Consider the following 21927-nt stretch of genomic DNA (forward strand, 5'->3'; position numbering starts at 1 on the left):
GAGTACAATTGGTATAGTTCTTAACATCGGACCAGTAACGCTAGAGCAAATCCCACTATAACACTAAATACAGGCGAGTGTGTGTACGCGGCATCAAGCGCGCGGGGCGGAGGAGGTGTACAGTTAGAGCGGCCGTACACGGGCAGCTCGAGCAGTTAACTCAGGCCCCGGAATCACAGACACAATAGAAAATCTATTGTGTCGTGGACCGATCGGGCCGTTCGGGGCTCAATGGGTTAACGGCTGAGTGACGTACACGGACTGTTCGAGCGGTCGGTCGTTCACTGCTATCGCTGCAAACTGCGCAGTTGACGGCTTGAGCCTTGAAGCGGTCGCGACGGCTCGAGCAGTCCGTGTACGGCAGTCAATGAATGTCTATAGTTCACCGCGTGGTCGCGGCTTCAAGCCGTCGGTCTCAACTTCTTGAAGCGATCCGTGTACTTAATACTGTCCGTAATAACAGTGCCCACGATACAGGCTCGCCTAGTGTGGGTAGGTACCTACTATAGGGAATCTTTTTAATAAACATAGATTAAGCCAATATGTGTAAAGCGAGCAACGTCAATCTAAGTGTATCTATGTAAAAACTAAGGTGGTAAATGTTAAAAATATGTACTTAATGACGTTTCAAAAGTGCTTCTAGAAGAAGTCTAATTGAATAAATAAATGTTTGAGTTTGAGTTTGAAAACATTTGATTTATAAATAAATATATTTTTCATTTTTTTCATTTTTCATACTATAATTGTTAGCATTTCAGCAGTAGCGCTAGCGCCAATCCGACTACAACACTAAGTACAGGGGACTGCGCATGCGCGGCATCAGGCGCGGGTGTGGGGGCAGCGTCGGGCGCGCGCTGCGGGGCCAGTGCGCCGCACGCGCGCGCACACGACGCCCACGCGCGGCACACGTCGCACGCGCTGCTCGATACCGCGCGGAAGAACATGCGCGCGCGGTGGCCTGAGGGTCAAGTAGTGTTATGATAAATAGTGAAATCAGAATTAAATAATAATAGTTTAAAAAAAACTAAAAAACACGCTTTTTATAGAAAACCGAACTAAAAAAATAGAAATTTTTTATCAAATTAGTGTATTGTCATCGGTCCTCAATAAATCTACAAAGTTTGAACGAAATCTGGCCGTTTAAAGTGGGTCAAAATCGCGCCCAAAGAAGTCGGTTACAAACATACAAACATACAGGTGAAGCTAATATAAAGCGTGTAAATAAAGACGGGTTGCACTCCGCGAGTGCCGGCAGAAGTGAAAACTTGATTATTAACACTGAGCATGTTTGATATTTTGGAATGGTATCCGTCTTACGCTTTTTCGATCAGGTCACGTGTCCTGACGCGAGTTTAAGATTTTATACCCATTACAGAAAAAGTGCTCAACGCCGCTAAAGAAGTTTTCACTTCAAAAAGCTATCTGACTGTGTGTTCTATCCTATTAATGATTTCTTCTATCACTTTTATTTGACCACCAGGTTGTGAAGAAGAGATCGCTGCCGTAGCGATAAAACCAGCTCTTGTGCTCAACTGTTACTTTTTTTTATATCTATACTTTTTTTACATATTATTTTGATGCACAATAAAGTATTTTTGTTTGTTAAATTTTAGAAAAAATGGACAAATATTATATTGTCTAAAAAAAGCTTTAAAACGAATTTAACCATGGACCTGCTTGTACATGAAATAAAAACCGTCCTCAAACAGAAGTATACTCACTCGAATCATACAAGTCCATCAGTGTGGCCCATCCAGGCCGTTGCCTAGCAACCGGCAGTGCTCGTGGCGCGGCCAATGTAGCACATCGTTCACCGCGAGATGCACGTAACCAAGCCACTACACGTGCTCCACCCGCTCGTAACCGCGCGCCCACTATGTGACGAGCAGCCTGAAACAACAAAATACTTTACATACGATATAAATAAAAAAAATAATCGTTAATAATTTTAATTGAACAATGATGGAAAAACAAAAAAAATATTTTGTGGGTAGTTGTCAAAAACAACTCAGTTAAAAAATATTCTTATAAGTTTTCTAATCATATAGATTGCACGTTCATGTGTTCTACCTGCGATTCTTGCCCAACAGTCGTTATAAGTAGTACATTCAGTCTATGATACAAATGTGTTTAGTTTATCAATAATTATAATGTGGCTGCAATCTAAAATCAACTTACCGTAAGTTCAGTTATAGTGTTAATATCGGCAAGGTAGCCCGACGGCAGCTGCACTGTGAGGAGTGTTAAACCACTCTCTGTTTCATTTCCAACTGGCACGAATCTACAAAATAAAGTAAAAATACATATCATAAGTATGAATAATTATGAGAAAATTTAATACGAAAAACATAATTCAGCACAGATCGACAACAAAACCAAATTTTTAGATGTGATATGGAAAATTGCAGCAATTAGGACCTTTTTTTAATAGGATATTAGAGAAATAAGGTATCCTTAAATTTTTAGACAAATCCTATAAACCTGGGAACTTACCCAATACAAATAGAGAGCTGCAAACGATCCTTAGTAGAAACTTGGTCTACTCTCGGGTCAAGGGTGTATCTGGGCCAAGCAGCTGTCACGTTGGTGCTGCCTTTAGCACTGAGCCCTACTACTGCGAGCCCTCGCCCTTCTGTTATCGCACTCGCTGATCTGATGTTGCGTATCTAAAGATTAGTAAACACTATTTTATTTCATAGTAAAGACAATAAAAATAATTGGAAAAACAGATGATATTATACATCCGTCCAGTATAACATATAGAGGACACAGCTATATGAGTGATGGTTGTGAATGATAATCCGAAATATGGGATATCATTCAATACAGAAGTAAATAACAATAAGTTGTTGCTCATTTAGCACATAACAATTATGTAGCGAATAAATTACAATGAACGCTACAGGTGCTTGTTCCAAATCTTAAATGGTTTTCCTTGACGAAAGTTACTTACCAATTGCGTTTGTATGATAAGGGCATTATCACTGTCGATGTTAAACTGGCGAGGTTCTTCGAAGCCAGTCACATTCACTGCCACCCTCAACTTTGTGGACGTTTTTATCGCTTCAGCAAATTGTGCCAGTGCATCCAACTGTAAATTTCGACAAAACCTTTATATCAGTAATGGGAATGCAATCATATCAATAGTATCAAATAATAATATTGCCGAAGATTTTTGGATAATATGCCGTCCAAAAGCGAATTTATATAATGGAAAATGATAGATATTTCAATAATTCATCAGAAAGGGTATGAAAAAAAAAAACAATTTTAACTGAAGATAATGCGATACTTACAACATCAGGATCCTGATCGCGAGGGTCTAAAGCCTGTAGAAGGTATCTAGCTACTGGAACACCTTCTTCCACCAGCCTGGAGTTCAACATGGCGCGGAGAGCCCACGCTGCTGTTGACGCTTCCAAACTGTTGCCTTTTAGCCAAGGGTTTCTCCATTCAGAACCGGGTAGCTTGCGAGACCAAAATAGTGCGGATGCTGGAAAAAAATGATTCATTTGATTGTTGAGTTTTTCAAAAGATTTCTGGTTAATAAAAAAGATTTTGATTTCTTTTTCAAGATTTCTGAATCTCGGAAATTATACGGAATTTTAATGGAAACGTTGTTGGAGAAAAGGTAGAACACTTCTTCTAGATCTACATCATTGATTATTTATCAATATTATTCTGACAAATTTTAAAGTTTTTTTATTAAATATTAAAAATTTGTGATAGAATCCTTTGTCTTCCTTGTGGTCAATCGAGGTTCCTAGCTTATTGTGTACAACAGTTCATCATACCAGTAGTATTAGAGTATCTATCCATAAGTTCTAAAGCTCGCGTGGCTTGCGGGTGTCTTGCAGCAGCTAGTGCAGCGGCTGCTAATGCAAGTGTCTGTGCGTCCAACTCATCGGTGAGGTGACGTGCTATGTAGTCCACACCTTTGTTTATCGCGTTCTTGTAGAGGACTTCGCTGCCCTGTTGAAAGTATATATGTATTTGTAATTATATTTTAATTTATTTGGTTTAATGTGAATTCTGTGTGGTAAATTCTGTTTGGTTGTATATTAATATAAATATGTTCTGGTATTGCCATGAAATGAATAAATATTCAATTAATTGAAATTCAAACGAAATTATGTAAAACAATGCAAGTTTCACTATGCATATCAATCATCACTAACATAAGCATAGTGAAACTTGTGAAGGTGAGGACGCTCAATAACAAAAAAGAATTCTCACGCACGATGTTTCACGTTGCATTTCTCGTTTTACAGAACAGCAATCACGCGGTGAAATAAGTTCTCTTGACGAAAACACACCATGCTAGCTTGCACTATGGTGAAGATACCACACCATGCTTTCTTTACTTTTACCGAGCAATGCGTAGAAATCGGTTAAAACACAAACAAACCACCTAGCCACATAACATACCTTAGTATCAAGCAGTGCGATCAGCGCATGCGCAGTGAGCGCATATGTCTGTAACGCGGGTGCATTGCGTCGCGGCGCGGGCGGTGCGGGCCAAGCGCCGTCCGCGCCTTGTGCTGCTGCGAGCCAACGAGCTGCTCCACCGGCAGCCGGGGCTACTGGCACGTAGCGGCTCGAGCGGGACAGCCAGCGAGCTGCTGTTGCTGTCATACTGGAATAGTGACTTTATGTGAGTCTTCAGTGCTGATATTTAAGTCTTCTTTGCATGTACAGTATACACCCTTATTAATTGAAAGGAAATTGCTGTATAGGTGTTGTGAAGGTGATTTTTGAAAACATTTAAATAATTATGTATTTAAGGTATGCTTTGGCAATCAATAGTAGTTAGTAAATGCTTCGAACCATTTTGTTTAATTTTTTTTACAACTAGCTGTTGCCCGCAGCTTCGCTTGCGTGGAAAAGATAAATTTTCATGGTATAAGTTTCCATCCCCTATTGTACCCCTTTAGGGGATGAATTTTCTAAAATCCTTTCTTAGGGGACGCCTACGTTATGACATCTACCTGCATGCCAAATTTCAGCCCGATACGTCCAGTGGTTTGGGCTGTGCGTTGATAGATCACTATATCAATCAACTTTGAGTTTTATATATATAGATAAATCATTAACAAAAATAAAACTAAACAATTCAAATATTTCGAAAAATTACATTATTTTTTTATTATTGATAGACTTTATTACTTACAAGACATCTGACTCAGCATCTTCTCCTGTTTCTTGCGAGAAAGATCCGTCTGGTTTGCGGAAAGCCATCAATCTTTGGTATCCAAACGAAGCTTGAGCACGCGCTTCTTTGGATATCGTTATTTCATCGCCTTGCTCTGTCTCCTAAAAATATTGAGATTTAATATGGTAGATCTATTTAATTAAGAGAGCGAGATAGTGGGAGCTTCCAACGTTACAAAGGAGTTGGCCATATGTTTCTAGAAGCTTTCAAAAACGCAGCAGTTATGATTTTAGGAGACGCGAAAAGAACAAAACAGAGAACAGAAGCGACACTCCCAACAAATTAGCTTACCTGAAGATAGTCCAGCAGTATGCAAGCTCTAGCCAATGGCCGTAACGCATACGCAGCATCAGCGGCAACAGTGGCCGGAACTTTCAACGCACGGAAGGAGTTAGCCATTAGATCTCCAGCTGCTTCCAAAGATACAGCAGCGACTCTTGTTCCGAGTGCAGGAGATAGAGATATATTAGCGCGGGCTATTCCACGTCTAGCGTCGAGGAGAGACCATGACCAGACTTCTTCTTGGTAGCCGTCCTGTGTGAGGATAATTTACACATTTAAATATAAAAGAAGGTTTCTTTTAGAGGTTGCCTATGAATTTACAGTACATAAATTGCTAGAAAATTATACAGTGGGTAAATTTTGAAAAAGATAAATAATGTGATGTTCAAGTTGATAAATGAATGAGTATACGAAAAATTTTCAATTTCTGACACAATTTAAAGCAACATTTTTAACGAGCAAATTAATTCAAAGTACCTTAACATCAATAGTTCTAAACAGAGAAGCGGAAACGCCATTCCCAGTGGCCTCAACGATAACAGGCGCTTCCCCAACACGCACGACGCTGACCAAAAACGCAGTACTTGCTGAACCACGCGCTGGTACTGTTAGACGTAGACGACGGAATAATTCGATTTCTGGAAATAAGAAAAAAAGTTAAGTCCCACCCACATTTCCACGTAATTTACATTTCTTTAAGGAAAAGTTAAAATATTGAACTCACTTTTCGTAGACTCGATCGTATTTTCCAAGGGTTCGAATTCGAAGTATTGGTCGGAGTTGTGGAATGTGATTTCAATAGACGTGTCCACAGATAGGGAACTTTTCAACGTGACTACAGCAGCTAAGGTTTCTCCCTTTTGTAGTGTTTCGGGTAATTCAGCTGTTATTGTCAATGGGACTGTGGTAGTGAATTGTTGTGGAGGTGCAAGACCCAGACCTAAGGTAGGATGTATAGCGAATGCTCCTACAGACCAACTGCCGGGGGTCAATGGTGACCAACCCTCCCTGGAACCTTTGCCATCGTCTCTGAAAATATTTTTTATTGTTAGCTAGCTATTGTTATTGTTAAAAAAATCATATTATTTAAGTATTTGTTTATAGACCTAAGTTGAAATAAGAATTTTCAAATATCGAAAAAAAAAAATCGATGACTGTTTCGTTTCCAAGCTATATCTTAATTCTTAGTATCGATTTTGATAAATATTAGAATGTCTTTTTGATAGAGCTAAAATTGGTGATGAAGATTAGTGGGAAGAATTGCTGCCATTCGAAAACAAGATTTGGAGTATACATATAGTAAAAAGGTTGAAAATGTTGAAAAATAAATAATAATCACCCGATAGACAGATTGTTGAACATCCACGTGTTGTGCGCACTGGCGGCGAGGTGCAGGCGCGGGGAGGGCGGGGTGGGAACGCGGCTGAACGCGTACGGGCCAGCACTTGGCGCTCGTGTACCCGTTTCTATTGCTTCTGGTTCTGTATAAAAGTCCCCTTTAATTTGATGGTGCATTCACATTTTCGTGCGAATAGGTGATTAGAGAGGTGGATAGCGACACACATATGTAAACAGTGCAGTGTGCACTCGCTTTCCCTTGAGATTCGTGTTTAGAGAAGTTTTTCGAATGTAATCAAAGGGAAGACGAATGTGTGAACAGTGGTACACGTGACACGTCGATACGAATACGAAAAGAACATGAAAACAACTTCTATAATCTATAATTTCGGTTTATTAAACGATCAACAAAAATTAGAAAACGTCGTGTCTTTAATGAACGCACTTTACTTAAATATCAAGGGAATAATAAATAAATAAAAAATAGTACCTTGTACATTACTGGTAACAATACCATCAGTTAAAATTACCACACCAGCGTTCTGTAAGAAAAGAAAGATTGAAATTAATATAGCTACATATTACACACAAATACATAATGTACAAACTTTTCTCAACATAAACTTACTACTCATCATTGAATTTAATAGCATACTTACATGGAAAACATCCGCAGTAGAGCGACCGCCCAAATCGAAACCCATTCCCGGTAATGTGTCTTCGTTTTTGAAAATGGAGTGCTTTATACCAATGAAACTCTCCACTTCTCGTTCGATCTGTCATATAAATATCAATAACCCATAAGTACACGTTAAAGTGTAGGTTCTGAATACCTACCATCCATCTTCTTGGAAATTTTACAGTGCCAACCCCTTAAGTATTCTACTATAAGTTCTTTAAGTGCCTGTTACGAAATATGTAGTTAAAAGAATTTGGAAACACACTCATTTTCATAGAATAATGGCACTCTAAAACTGCATTATAAAAAGTATCATGTAGGTTCTGGATACCACCATTTTCCTGGAACCAAACTCACCGTATGCATATCCAGCCCACTTCCCAACGGATCAGCAAGGCCACTAGCGATAGCTTTCACATCGCTTCCGAGTAACCCAGCCTGGGAACCAGGCTCTCCCGTCACACGGAACTCGACCAAACCGTTGGGTCGGAATACTGAACTCGAAGATACGGGAGTAACTGTCACCTATAAAAATAAAATAAATATAATTCATAGGGTATAAACGAAATAATAAAAAGAGATCTTCTATTTTCTGATCTTTGCATCAGAATTAGAAGCATTCAGTTGATAGCAATACCCTTTTTGAACAGATTTTTTGGTTATGGCAGAATTTTCAGAATATAGAATCTGGGCTGTGGCCTGTGAACAATTATAGCTATGGTGAAGGTATGGCCTTTTGAGTATTGAATGATAGAGCAAAGGAAGTTTAACATTTTGCAACTTAACAAAGTAACGTTTGCGTAACGTAAGTAAACATCTTTGAAATTTCACCTCAAAAAAAAAATCTACCTATAAAACTTACCTTATTCTGCAGCAGTTTATCATTAGGCACATATACAGCGGCAGCAAGCAGCCGATCAGCGGAGTCCAATCGTGGGTACCACGCTAGTAACGTGCAACCTGGCGCCATGGCTGATGATACTGGTATAGTAATGTCTATTGTACGGAGAGGTGGGTTGAGCTGGAAGAAAATCGTTCAGATTTATTGGTTTGGGTAAATTGCACGGGTTTGGTTCTGTTACCATTTCTGATATTTTTAAATTTATTCAGGGTAATTCCAAGAACATAGATATAATAGCGATTGAATGAATTACATTTTTAATATGTAAATACGAATTTATATTATACGATTCACATTAAAAAATTCATCTTAACTCTCACTAAACTTAAACGTATGTACATCGGATATCCTGTAATTACGTAAGCAGCAATTAGCTGAACTATGCAGCAGGCTATCGAAATGCTATTCAGATTATTTTTTTAAATAATTATTTTTTGTTTACTCCAATTTGCATATACTTTAAATCCAAAAACTTACCTCTAGCGATTTAGCGACGACAATATCGCCTCTTCCAATAACAACATAATGAATAATGTCCATAGGCTCTGTGGCTACTATCTTCGCATGTATTTTGTCATCTACTGAAGTATGACTTGATAGAACTTCTATAGTTATGTATTGTCCACCAGGTGATAGACTTTTTTGAACGTTCACTATACGCTCTGATACCTCTTTGTATTTAATCTGTAAAAATCATCATAATCAAAGAAAATTTTCTTTTACAATAAATTATCATCATAACTAGTTACCATAGTTTCGAAAAAATTGAAATAAAAATTCCAGAAACTAAAAAATATTAAATTTCAAATATGTCAAGTAATTAATTATTAATTAAGATCGAATAGAGCAATTATTCATTTCAATTACACATTTGGCCGTCAAAATGGCTCTATATGTTGTTCATTATTGACCTCTTTAATAAATAAATAAATTCATTTGATTTATTTCGATCTCTACAGCACTTACCACAATATTAAGGGTCGAATTAGTGTGAGCAATATCAGGTGTTATAGAGTACATAGCGAATCCATTCTTGAGAGCAATATTGGTGACGTTAACTGGAGCGCCATCATCCCATAGTCTTTCCACGGAGACATCGTCTGATACGTCTAATGTATGCCCAGTTGAATTTACCAGTTCAATCTGTAGAGAAAACATAAGTTTAAATCTCTGTCTCTACATAGCGTTATTTTTATTTTATGACTTAATAGTCTAGAAAATTTTTTATTGTGCTGAGTCGTATTGAGCATAAATATGGGCTTTTTGTAAATTATTAGACATACCGAAGAGCAGCTAAGTAGGTATATTAAAGACGGTTGTTAATTCGTAGAAAATGAAACTAATGTGTGATGTAAAAATAAATCTTAGATCACTTACTTGGACATTAAAAGGCAGCCTCGGCTTGAAATAGTCAGGTGCTGTGATTTTCAATCGATAAGGAGTACGTAACAGCAATATCCTCGTAGATACATTTTGTTTTATTAATGTATCTTTTTCCTCTAGTACAGCCTCAACTACTAGTGGTCTTGCGGCGTCCTCGGCTAGATCGAGGTCAGTCTTCAAGTTAAAGGGAACTATGGCATTGCCATTGAAGTCGATCACTTTACGAGCGGGGTTTGAAAATACAGGCTGTAGAAGGTTCGAGAAGAACACTGCGTATGCAGATATTGTGAGTTCTCCTGTAACGGGGAGTCCGTTGAAATGTCTGTAAAGGAGGATGTTTGTCATTCATAAATCTATAAGATTTTAAATACGTTTTCTTGGGAATCACACAACTTGCAGATTGCTTTAGTTTTCGTGGTAATTAATGATCGTATTTTGATAGGGTCAATGTTTAAAGCAAAAATTTGGCCTTACGACGAAGATTGGAATAGATACAAATCTCTATTGTAGGAGTGATGAACATCTTGTTAATAAGAAGTTTTAAAAATTGTAAGAAGTTATCTAGGTAAAGAGTTTTTAGTTTAAGAAAATTTTAAGTCCCATTACTTACTTTGCTGTAAGGTTTATATTGAAAGAACCTTCACTGAATAATACCTCTTTTGGTATATCCATATCCATTTGAAATTTGGGCAGAACATAATCTGCGATCATAATATGCTTCGAGTATTTTTGACCCCGGACTTCCACCTGAACCAAATAATAATTATTATAATATTTTGTCGGTAAACGCACTTGCGAAATGAAGGTTATTAAGATAGAATGTATGCGAGGTAACGATTACCGTAAAAACGGAGGTTATTGTCTATTGATATTGATCTGGATTCTTTTAATACTTTTAGTTCATTTTATTGGATTATTATTTTATCTTCACTCTTCAATCTTCAATGACAATAAAACTTTTGTTAACATTTTTTCGATTCCGTTTTTCAACTTTAGTAACAATTACCAAACAATAACAAAGGAATATTAGCATACTTGTGTTGGAGTATCTTTTAATTAACACTTACAAAACAAATATTTCGTAATTTACCTGTACGGTCCATTGCCCCAAAGCAGGTTCGTCTGCGAGCACGAGTTCCCCACTAAACACTCCCCTGTCCAAAGCTACACCGGCCCATTGCCTCACAGGAGACCCTCCAGTATCCAATATACTAACATCAACAGCATTCGACAGCGGCAACAGGTACCTACAACAGGTCAACGACCGTCTCGTAATACTTTGTAATCATACGCAATCTCATGCGTGCGAACGCAAGTACCGCTGATCGTATCGAAAACGAAAGTTTTTGTTGAGACCAAATTTGTTACGTAAGTTAAGTAGAACTAGATCGATCTATTCAATTAAATTACGTCGAGACGGTAAGAAATTCTTCTTTACTTCTCTTTTATCTAGTTATCAAAATGGTATATTTTTTTTCAGTGGAATCTTATTTGATAATTTGACTTTCTTACGTTAACAATTCTTAACAAAAACGTGTTTTGCGTTTTCACCTCATGTTTCATAATGAACAAGCAGTGGTACGTAAAGATGTAAGGATTACTATTACATACATTCGATTGAACTGTTTAAACACTGGAACAATAAAATATCCAACAACTTACTTGTCTAAAGCAATAACTCTAAAGTTAAGAGTGTCGCCAGGCTGGTACGCTTTTTTGTCTGTTTGTACGAAAATGCAAAAACTGCGAGGTTGGTACACCAAGGGTGCTGACGATGAGAACTGAGGTCCCGATGTTGATCTGGCGACCAGCTTATATTTACCGGGCCCAGGGTCATTGATCTACAAAAGACGTTACTTTCTTAGAATAAAGTTGAAATTACTTTCACCGAGTTACATTAGATTAGCCATTTTAATTATTTTCTGTACATAATTAAATGGCATGTATTATCCCACATTTGTCTTAATGAACACAACTTAAGGGGATAATTATTATTATTATTTAACCATGAAATAGAAAAACATTTTGAATTTCTTTTTACTCGTTGCTGTCAAACCTTATTAGATACGTTGTTTACCATTATTTTAGCCATTTTGCAGTAGTCGAGAGAGTTTTCTAATATTCATAATCGTTTGAAAAACAAAGCTCTACTATAATTATTAATGTTATAGTAGAATTCAATAGTGCATAGACCATCAATTACTCATTTACTCGTCGTCAAGTGATGTCACGACTGGTTTTAAATATAGGTTCTATTTATTACTCATTTCGTACTGAACCTATCAGTAGGTGTTTATAGTTTATACTTAGTCATACAATTATATTTCCCATGTTTATATTGATAAAAATAAGTCAATGTTAAAATACATAGAACACGCATATTTTCATTTCGTTTTTTTTTAAATTAATTAAGTAACGTAGGTACTTACTTCTATATTTATAAGTTTGGAAGTAGCAGCCGGGATCTGAACCTCTCTCCCTTGTGTAAATTGTTCTCCTGTCGATCTCTTCCCCTCTACGGCCACATACAAGTTATGTGCCCGAGATCCTCCTGCTATTGATACTTTATACGAGCTATGTGGCCGAAGTATACGCGGCCCTAATACACTCACACTGAAAATAAATAGTTTTCTAATATATGTAGGAATCTAACTATGCTTTCTCGTAATTTTATAATTATAGCATTTTTGAATTGAATAATTTATGGAAGTAAAATAAATGTTATAAAACAGTATTTTTAATTGCTATATGTAATTTATGCAAACAATGATTTAATGAGATAGGTACATAATAAACTTATTATATTATGCATGTTAATTAGCCACTTGCTGGTTGTTTATTCTACTAATATCTAAGAGTAACTATATATTATTATAGTTTACTTATATATATATAGTCTAAGACTAAGATAGATCGACGTGTGAATTAAGAAATTCGCAAAGGCGTTCAACGTAATTGTTTTTGCATCAAGATGGAAACACGAAGCCATAGTAAAGTATACTCGTAAACCATAATTTAATGTGTGTACGAGTGAAACGCCGCGAGATGCAATATTCAGTTTAGCCATTTTCATAAATTGACGGGTAATTTATTTTGTACTTACCATTGTACTATCGTAGAGGTACTCAATATTGCCAACACAGTGTACATAAATATTCTGAGCAATATCATTCTGAAATGGAAAATATTATTTGGTTGATTTTCAATAAATTTTATTTCGTTGGTCTGAATGACTCTACATATTTTGTGTTGGTGATCTTATTTATATTTGTAAATTTGTGGCTAATTCAAATAAATAAATATTCAAAGTAAATAATATAAATAAATACCTAGTTTTGATTTGATTTTATAAATAAAATGAATGTAAAAAGAATCACAAGTAGTTTAATTAATTAGTACGCGCCTAGTCAATGTGCGCTAATTTAGGAACAGGATACTTTCAATTTATTATTTAAGTTTGAAGACTTCTAGTACTTATGTGTATTTGTATATATTTAATCTATATTTATCTCTACTTCTTATTCTTCATTGTAAATACGAAGTCGAAAACACATAGGTAGAGTCGTAACTATGTGGCGTAACTACCTGAGAGCGTACGCATAGGAGTAAAAACTAGCCGGTTAAGATTTTTGAAACAGAAAATGACGTAAAAGAATTTAAAAGGTTATATTAATATCCTTCTTCAATAGTGTATGTTTGAGAAGATTTATAAATCAAGGAATTTTTACTTCCTTCATCCTTGCTAGAGCGAGTGCCTTGTCCTAGCTCTACCAAAAGTCACACAATCGGCATATCGCCAGCAGGACGCAAAAATTAGGGTAGTTATAAAAAATAGGGGAATTTTAAATTTAAAATAACCGTAATCTAGTTTTCTAAGATTGTATTGATTACAAGTAAAAATATCGCGCTATGTGTCTTTAAGTGATTGTGAGTAAAGTATTATTTTGTACATAAAGTAGGTAAACAATAGAAAACATATGCGATGTGTGGGCTATTAAATATCCATTGAATGTATGTTTATAGTTTCTACATATTGAGCTCACCGTCCTTGTGTCCCCAACCATCTGACTCACCGAATAAATATTAAATCTATTGCGTCGGCGGAACAGCCTTTTTACCTTATATGGTATATGTGTACTTGATAATTTTATTCTCAGAATTAAGTTATCGTTCTAAAGATTCATTGAAGTTAAAGTGTAGTGCAAGTTATAAGTATCATTGCCCAGAACTTTCTCTTGTAGCATGGTAACTTATATCTCGGAGCAGAAATATCAATGTTATGTACAATTGTATATATAATCGTGATAGAGTCATTTAAAAATATCCTTTGTCTCTAAACAAAACTACTTCGCATATTTGTTTTAAATATTTGCATTTAAATTACTTAAGTCCACTGTAAACAAAATAACACGAAATCCAAACTTACGTGAATTATATTCATGAAAATCCAATGTATTCGCTCGATTAAAACGTCACTATTATCACTATACTTAATACTATATCACAGACGGTTTCTATCGAATACACATATTTTTGCTCGAAATATTATATCGTCGGTCGATGAGGCCGCAAGATGTAGTATCACAGAGTAACTGAGCGCGCGCGCAGTGCAAGCGGCAAGCGCGTAAGGCGCGGGTGGGGAGCCGAGAAGCCTTGCGAAAATTCGTCGTCACAATATACTGCACCTACACCATTATATCGTAAAGTATGTGGGAAAACATTGCCTATACTACCTGTTATGTTGGTCAGTAGTATTTCCTGTATGAATACAATGCAGGCGTTGAAAATTTATAATTTAAGGCTGTGCTGTTACACACTTAGGTAAGGTGTATGCTACATTACAGGCACATATTATTATTAAGATGTTGCTCTATCTTATAATTTTAAGTGGGCTGGGCAATGGGTCTTTACTTTATTATACCAGGAGAATAAATTGTGGTTTAAAAAGTATATTAAAAATGTATATTAGTGTTAAACAGTTCTTTTAGGCGAGTATTGTTGAAGTCGATAGTAAATAATCGTCGAGATCGCTTTGCTCTACCCGTAACTTCTAAGGCTGCGTATATTTTATTGATCAAAAATATCAGACTGCAAATTCAATTTTCCTTTTTTTATACATTTTGTTTCCAAATGTGCAACACATTTACAGTTATCTGCTTTATGACGCAATTACCTGTATCACTCCAAGCTATCAATGGTGCCTACCTACAACGGCGTCATGTCTTTAGACGATCTACGGCACCGCATTGCATTCCTTGAAACTTGTTTTATGTAAGTAGTACAATAGATGCAATACAGCCATACGTAAAAGACACAACTTGCATACTTTATTTTTATACCCAGTTTGAAAAAATATGTTTTTCTCTAAAAGAAGAAATTAGTGCACTGTGCATCTTATTGTGTAAGATACACATTCTTAACACTACCTATTAAATAATGTTTTTAGGGTGACCTTTAAAACATGAGATTTGACTTGCGATTCTAAATTTGGAAACTCGTTTTTAACTTATGCGCAGACCTGAAGATAGCTACGTAAACAGGTTCTCCTACACTTTTTTTATTGATTTTGCAATCAATTGTCAACCTCAATATTTGAATGAAATCAAACCATGTTACATCTTACTTAATTATTCTGAATTCGTTGTACATATAATATTGAAAAGAAAAGGCTTTATTAACTTTTATATTTTAAATAATATTTATCACATACAAGGCAATTTAATATTTTAATCAGCAAGAAACGAATCAATAGGACATATATTTGTAGGGAGCGGCTCTTCTGTTTTACACACTTCATGCAGAGGTTCAACAGAATTATTATCAGTACGATGGAGATGAGCAGCCAAAGTCGCGTTATCAGCTATAGCGGCCTGTAAGGCTCTTTCAAGACGGGCACTTGTGCTTCTCTCAGCTTCTAATGCAGCTTTAGTTTCTTCGAGAATGTTTTGGTCAACGTGTGTATCGTATTCCTTATTCCTTTTTTCTTGGACATCGGACAGTTTGCATCGAAGTTCACTAAGAATAACCTTCAGACGCATAATTTCAGCTGCAGGGCAAAAAAGAGATTTTTGTTGAATTTTAATCACACAAAAAGTGTTAGGCCAGTCTACAGACTGGCCTTACTACGACGACGACTCACTACGACGGCCTAATTATTAGGTGAGGCTACAGCCTCACCTAATAATTTATAAAGATAGATATTTGATTAATGATTTTTAGGATTAACATAAAATTATTAACTCAATGTAAGTAATAACTGTCGAATCAGCCGTGATGAATTTTCTTAGATCTACGTTTAATTTATTTTGATAGATTAGGCTGGATACGCGGAAGATACAAAGGAAAAATTCGTTTGTCGGTTTCGATGAACGTGATTATCTCGAAATTGAAGATTGATTTTTCTGTTGAGCAATCTATTTATCTAGGAAGGTTACATAACATCACATTAGAAGTAGTTTAGTTTTCAATAGCATTGAAAATGTAAAGAAAATTATGTTGAAATAATGTGCAACATTAAAGATTTCTTGTGAAATTTTTAAAAATATAAAAATATTAATAACCATTAGCATTATGCAATTCCCGATTAGTATCCTGTAGTTCAGCAGCAGCAAGACGCCGTTCCCGCGCGTGTGCGGCTGCGGCCAAGCGCGCTCGCTCACGCAGCTCCGAGCCCGCGCTAGCGCATCGCTCCACGCGACGTAACTCGTTCTCCAAGCGACTTACCTCTCTATGGCGTACGGAATAAGAAGCCTTATAATAAATATCGGTTGAAATACTAATATCGTATCTCCTATCTATTTGTATCATGTAGAATTTTTCAAATCGGACCAGTAGTTTCGATTGTAACAAACAAACAAACTCTTCAGCTTTATAATATGTATTAGTAATTTATACAGTTAAAAAATATAGCTCTCCATATAGACAGAAGTATTGAGTACCTACTCATAATACTTTTACTCGACTATGTAGAGCAGACTGTGCAAAGCTCCTGTAAAGAAAATTCACAGGATTTCTGCACTTTCAGTCTTCATATGTCACAGTAATCTAGCAAAGATTAACTTGTACTTTTTCATTATTAATATAACACCTTATTATTTTATTACTTTACCAATAAACCTAAGAAAATCTATAATTTTTTTTCCGCACGCATCCATGCCACTAAATTATTTATTACGTATAATGAAAAAACCGTTTGTCGTGAGCGTGCCAGTATGCAGTCATTTGGCACGTTTTGAGTCACTAATGGACTTTCCTCAAAATTTCAATGGAGCATTAATTATACCAATTGTAATTTAACGCTTTCTTTCTAGCTCTCTACTAACTTTTTCACATTCGCACTTATAAACACATTTCCAATTGGCAATTACTTACTAGATAATATTAATTAAGATTATTACACGATAGAGTCTTCAGTTCTTCATTTTTTTTAAGTTTAAAAATAGATATTAATTTGAATAGGGTGAAACTATTTTTGTTTAATTATTTACAATACCTGCGGGCATCTGCAGTAGCAGTATGTGTTTGTTCTTGCAGTTCTATGTACTGGCGTTGTAATGCAACGTAGGATGACTGAAGAGGTCTCAATTGTTGCAGTTCTTTTTCAAGTACAGCTATGTTTTCGCTCATCTCAGAACATTGTTCCTCGAAAAGCATCCGTGTACGTTCCTAAAAACAACTTGAATAACTTGCTTTACGGTTTGTTCCAGTTCTAGAGTACTTTTGTTTAATTTCTTAGAATGAGAATTGTGAATTCTTTGTAGGCGCAAAAAATAAACATGTCTTATATTGTGTGGGTTAAATAAGTTTAATTGCTTAGTTTAAAAAATCATATTAATTTCTAAATACTAAATACTATATTAAAATTATGTGTTGTAAGTAGTAAATTTTAGTGTATTATTATTTATTAGTAGTAATTTTTAATTTATTATAGTGGCTATGAATGGATCAATGGATGGCAAAATCGAATTGAAAGCGCAAAAGACGTTGTTGTTTCTGTACCTCTCCCATGTTATAGCAGTATGCACTATGCACCCAATTATACGTGGAATACATTATTATATTACATTTAAGTACCCTTAAACCATCACATTAAAAAAAAAACATGAAGAAGTTGGTCTCATACCGCAACATCTAACTGAACTTTAACGTGATTTAGGTTATCCTGTATGGTATTCAATGCTTGTGCTGCCTGAGCAGCACCCGCGGTGGCAGCGGCGGCATTAGCCTGCATATTTGCTGCGGCTTTCTCAGCTATATCGCGAGCTGCTTCGGCAGCTTCGGCACGAGCCGCTTCGGTGCGAAGTGCTTCTCTTAGTCGAGATTCAGATATCTAGTTGAATTATTTCGTATGAAATAAGCGAATTAATATTTTTTTGCAAAATTAATAATTCCAATGTTCAAACACATTTTTTACATGGGTAAAAAAGTGTGATTTATTATAAAGAGTATTATTTGATTGATTACGTTAAACTAGTTTATCCAAATATAGTTATCATAATTTATTATAACATGATAAATTATACATAATATAATCTTTATATGAAATCAAATACAGACCGTTAATAGTTGAAATTCTCCCACCAATTCAGTAAATTGTTTTTCAAACATATCTAATTCTGTTGAATTCACTCCCATCTTAAGTATATTATATTAAATAATCACGTACTATATAACAATTAAATTTGCAAGCAATACTATGTAATAATTAAATTAAATACAAATAATTGCATACAAGCTTATATACATTAATTTGTTCCCTGTTTCATTCGTTGCGTTGGCGCGAAAACTTTTCGTGGTCACAGAATAAATATAAAAAAAAGTAAATTAGGCATAGGTACATAATATGTGTTCAGCCAAATCGAGAGCCAAATCGTAAAGCATTATTTTTGTAAATAAATTAAAAAAAAAATACCTTTATCAAATTGATAATAAACTTCAATTTAAATACAATATTTTCTAGACAATACGAAAATAGCATCAAACAAAATTATGAGGTTATAAAATGTTTAATCAATCTCCCTTGCAAAAATATTCTCCACCTCGTGCTTCTAACGAGATCAATTCAGGTTTTGTACGTAATTGAAATCTGTCAATTATTACGCCCTCTTGATAAGAACAGGCAATGAGAGGAATATTAAAAAAGGGAGATTGTTATTTTTTCCCTGGTCGTGAACAGTATAAAAAGAGCGGGAAATTTTCTAACATCGCATTTTCACCGCAGACGCATCTTTGGCAAGAAGGGTGAGATAATATATTATTATTATCAGTTTGCATTATTATTTTTAAATTTTTGAATAAGCATAACAAACAAAAACATTAAAAATTATCGTTCTTCCCGTTTCTACATTTGATATACCTATTATAGGCGCTACATAAATTTTAGGCACGACCTTTGAGGTAGATAATATTACTACGTATAGAGAGGACACCACGAACAAAATCTGTGCGACAAGCGCGGCGGTGCGGGACGCGGGTAGGTCGTATGCGAAGATTATTCCTTTGCATTTTGCTGTAGGTATTATTTGTGCAATATCTCAGCACACATGAAGGCATTTTGAACATTGCCTCTAACTCGTGTTACAAAGAGTGTAATAGCGATGCCCTCTCTAGCACGTAGTACACAGTAACTCAATGGGTACCTACGACCGTTGCTGTTTGTTTTCTGTGTGGTTTTCTGTTTTACAATAGGTATAAAAATATTGTATCTATGTCTATTTAAGAAAAGTATCTATGTCTATATATTCCGTTTATAAAAAAAATTGTGGGTCTGAACAAGCTCTATAAGATTTTCATTTCAGACATTCCCAGTGAAACAAAAAGAAATTCACTTTTTTAAATCTTTGAATTGTTCGTTGTACTCAATAATGATGAACAAAAATTAACCTTTATATTGTATTTTTTAAATTTTCGGAAAACGGCTCATAGAAAATGCTAGTCGACGATAATTTTAAACTGCCCTAAACTACAAGTAATGAAAAGTAAAGAATGTCTGTAAAGTATCTAAATAATGGTCAAAATTCAGCTAGTTCAGTTCCCATTCATTTAAAAATGACCCTATATAAATATAAATTACATTTTAAGCAACTCCTGTCTTCTATATTGAATATTGTATAGTTCAAACCAATCGAACTGCCTTTGTGATTTTTAGGTAGGTTTACCGTTTACGAAAAGATAATTTAATGATTTATTCCCCTAGTTTATATACCTCATCTCAGACACGAATTAAAATTATGATAAAACTCAAAAATAAACTTAGTTAACAAATTTTTTGTTTAGTTTCAGATAAACAACAAAAATGCGTTTATTAACGATAGTAGCGTTGGTTTTGAGCGTGGCGATAGTGATATCCATGCGATGCTGCACTGGGGCCAGCGTCAGAGGCCTTCAGGTTCGCGAAGATGAAGACGAGCTCAGACCACGCCGAGTATACCGCAACTATGGTCTCAGGAACCAGTATGACGCCTTCGACGACTACGGACACCTCAGATTTGGACGCTCCGAAGACTGACAGACACGTCACCATTCACATCGCAATTATCATAAACATAAAGGACTTCGATTAAATTAACGCAATTAACTTATGTCTAGTATTTAAATATCTATGGCTGGTATGATATTTAATATCTTTGTATAATAAATTAGAAGTAGGGGAGACCGGGTACAAAAGTAACGGTGGGTCGAAAGTAACAAATGCTCTCTAGATTTATCCAATGGGCGAACACCGCTTAGCCTCTGTCAGGCGATAGCCGAGAGCGCCCCCCTTAATTGTATTCATTCGCCGCGTGCGCCACGCGCTGTTAGGCTGTGTGACAGGACGCTACGTGTTTTCACGAATCAAAAGTAAGATTTTCGACATTTTTTTATTAAACGTTTACGTAGTCTTAAAAGGATGATAGAAATCTGAATGTTTGCCTATCCATTCTTGAATAGAGTAATTGTACATTGCTCATAATCATTTTTATGTAGCACGTTCCGTTTTAAAGTTTTGTTGCACGTCTTGGCAAAAATATAGACGGGTACAAAAGTAACATAGCCCTATGGGTACAAAAGTAACATGATATTTTTGTCCCATTATGATTATGTATATTTTTATGTACATATTTATTTCAACAGAATGCCGCGACAACGCATTAGAACTACTGATCGAGGAATTACCGACACGGCTGAAGAGCATTTTGAAAGATGAAGCAACAATTAGAGGCCTTGCAAAAATATAATAATATTTGCCATGTAACATTATATAGATTTATAAAAAAAATAAAAGCCGGTAATACTAGTGCAGCTACATTGCGTCGATCGAGATTTACTAATAACAAGTAAATTAATCTACGTGACTATTTAATCGAGTGCTCTGCAGTTTATTTTCAGTTATCTCCATCAACGAGAATAATGTGAATAATTTTTTGATAACCTTGCTGAGGTATTGGGAAAGGTACCAATTTGAGCCAAAAGATATTTGGAATATGGACGAGACAGGGGTGACCACTGTCCAAAAACCTAGCAAAATTGTAGATTAAAAAGGGGTTAAACAAGTAGGTGCCATAACCTTAGCAGAGCCTGGAAAAATAGTAACTGTTGCTGTTGTCATTAATGCTCTAGGAGAACACATTCCGCTTTTTTCGTATTGCCGAGGGTCTTGATAGTTGTGCTGGAGCTGGGAATGCTAGTGGATGGATGCAGGATGCAGAATTTTTAATTATAAAAAGAATGATTCCCTTAATTAATCTCATTACTTGAACTTCGAATATTTTTTATCGATTGTTTTGTATTATATTTGTAAGTATTATATTTAAAATACAAAAGTTGATATGTGTTATTAATACAAAGTCTTTAAACAAATAATTTGTTGATTTACCATCATAATATTGTATTAATCCATCAGTCCTCGGAATCACAGACACAATAGAAAATCTATTGTGTCGCGCCCCGATCGGGGCTTACGGTGGTCAATGGGTTAATTACCAACCCCTTTGTCTTGTTACTTTCGACCCACGACGTGTTACTTTCGACCTGCTTACGAGGTCGAAAGTAACAACTTACGATTTTTTTTTTAAATTTACTTTATTAATATAAAACACTACATAATATAATAAATTGAGTTGCTAGTGTAAAGAATATAAACTAAATTTATAT

The 21927-nt window shown here is 35.6% G+C and overlaps 3 protein-coding genes across 9 annotated transcripts; 1 reads left to right on the top strand and 2 right to left on the bottom strand.

Moving 5' to 3' along the window:
• Window positions 1-344: 344 nt before the first annotated feature.
• LOC149490489 (thioester-containing protein 1 allele S3-like) lies at window positions 345-14379 on the bottom strand. Its single transcript, XM_089704740.1, has 26 exons — window positions 14222-14379; window positions 12899-12967; window positions 12225-12408; window positions 11458-11636; window positions 10886-11042; window positions 10406-10542; window positions 9790-10117; window positions 9379-9555; window positions 8890-9096; window positions 8374-8532; window positions 7869-8036; window positions 7492-7608; window positions 7323-7374; window positions 6834-6975; window positions 6219-6523; window positions 5972-6132; window positions 5504-5746; window positions 5171-5313; window positions 4429-4636; window positions 3795-3972; window positions 3297-3493; window positions 2954-3091; window positions 2494-2666; window positions 2179-2281; window positions 1722-1890; window positions 345-958 (listed from the first exon to the last, which is right to left on the bottom strand). Exons 2-26 carry the CDS (start codon window positions 12964-12966, stop codon window positions 747-749), a joined length of 4305 nt encoding a protein of 1434 aa, XP_089560866.1. The 5' UTR covers window position 12967; window positions 14222-14379; the 3' UTR covers window positions 345-746.
• Window positions 11067-21663, top strand: LOC149490490 (uncharacterized). 7 transcript variants are annotated; one of them, XR_016316790.1, is made up of 3 exons: window positions 19009-19035; window positions 20071-20634; window positions 20908-21663. XR_016316790.1 is itself a non-coding variant. In XM_089704762.1 (2 exons), exon 2 carries the CDS (start codon window positions 20090-20092, stop codon window positions 20300-20302), a length of 213 nt encoding a protein of 70 aa, XP_089560888.1. In that variant the 5' UTR covers window positions 11067-11214; window positions 20071-20089; the 3' UTR covers window positions 20303-20892. The 7 variants fall into 7 exon arrangements, 6 of the variants coding, with proteins under 6 accessions (XP_089560888.1, XP_089560896.1, XP_089560915.1 ...); XM_089704762.1 differs by lacking the exons at window positions 19009-19035; window positions 20908-21663 and adding an exon at window positions 11067-11214 and having other exon boundaries at window positions 20071-20892; XM_089704770.1 differs by lacking the exons at window positions 19009-19035; window positions 20908-21663 and adding an exon at window positions 14425-14500 and having other exon boundaries at window positions 20071-20892.
• Window positions 15522-18429, bottom strand: LOC149490491 (uncharacterized). Its single transcript, XM_089710937.1, has 5 exons — window positions 18352-18429; window positions 17918-18124; window positions 17288-17460; window positions 16356-16522; window positions 15522-15841 (listed from the first exon to the last, which is right to left on the bottom strand). The coding sequence occupies exons 1-5, from the start codon at window positions 18427-18429 to the stop codon at window positions 15522-15524; spliced, it is 945 nt and encodes a 314-aa protein (XP_089567063.1).
• Window positions 21664-21927: the final 264 nt, after the last annotated feature.

This window comes from Colias philodice, chromosome 2 (assembly GCF_061535455.1).
Source record: "Colias philodice isolate Cphi_HAF_F1 chromosome 2, ilColPhil1 Martin Lab GWU primary, whole genome shotgun sequence".
Classification (NCBI taxonomy): Eukaryota; Metazoa; Arthropoda; class Insecta; order Lepidoptera; family Pieridae; genus Colias; species Colias philodice.

Coding starts and splice junctions, on each gene's coding strand:
- LOC149490489 (XM_089704740.1), bottom strand. CDS start 12,966: ATGATATTGCTCAGAATATTTATGTACACTGTGTTGGCAATATTGAGT. Junction 10,118..10,405: donor AATATAAACCTTACAGCAAA/GTAAGTAATGGG, acceptor CCTCCTTTACAG/ACATTTCAACGGACTCCCCG. Junction 9,556..9,789: donor GGCTGCCTTTTAATGTCCAA/GTAAGTGATCTA, acceptor TTTTCTCTACAG/ATTGAACTGGTAAATTCAAC.
- LOC149490491 (XM_089710937.1), bottom strand. CDS start 18,429: ATGGGAGTGAATTCAACAGAATTAGATATGTTTGAAAAACAATTTACT. Junction 17,461..17,917: donor AAGTTCAGTTAGATGTTGCG/GTATGAGACCAA, acceptor AGTTGTTTTTAG/GAACGTACACGGATGCTTTT. Junction 16,523..17,287: donor GCTACTGCAGATGCCCGCAG/GTATTGTAAATA, acceptor CGTACGCCATAG/AGAGGTAAGTCGCTTGGAGA.
- LOC149490490 (XM_089704762.1), top strand. CDS start 20,090: ATGCGTTTATTAACGATAGTAGCGTTGGTTTTGAGCGTGGCGATAGTG.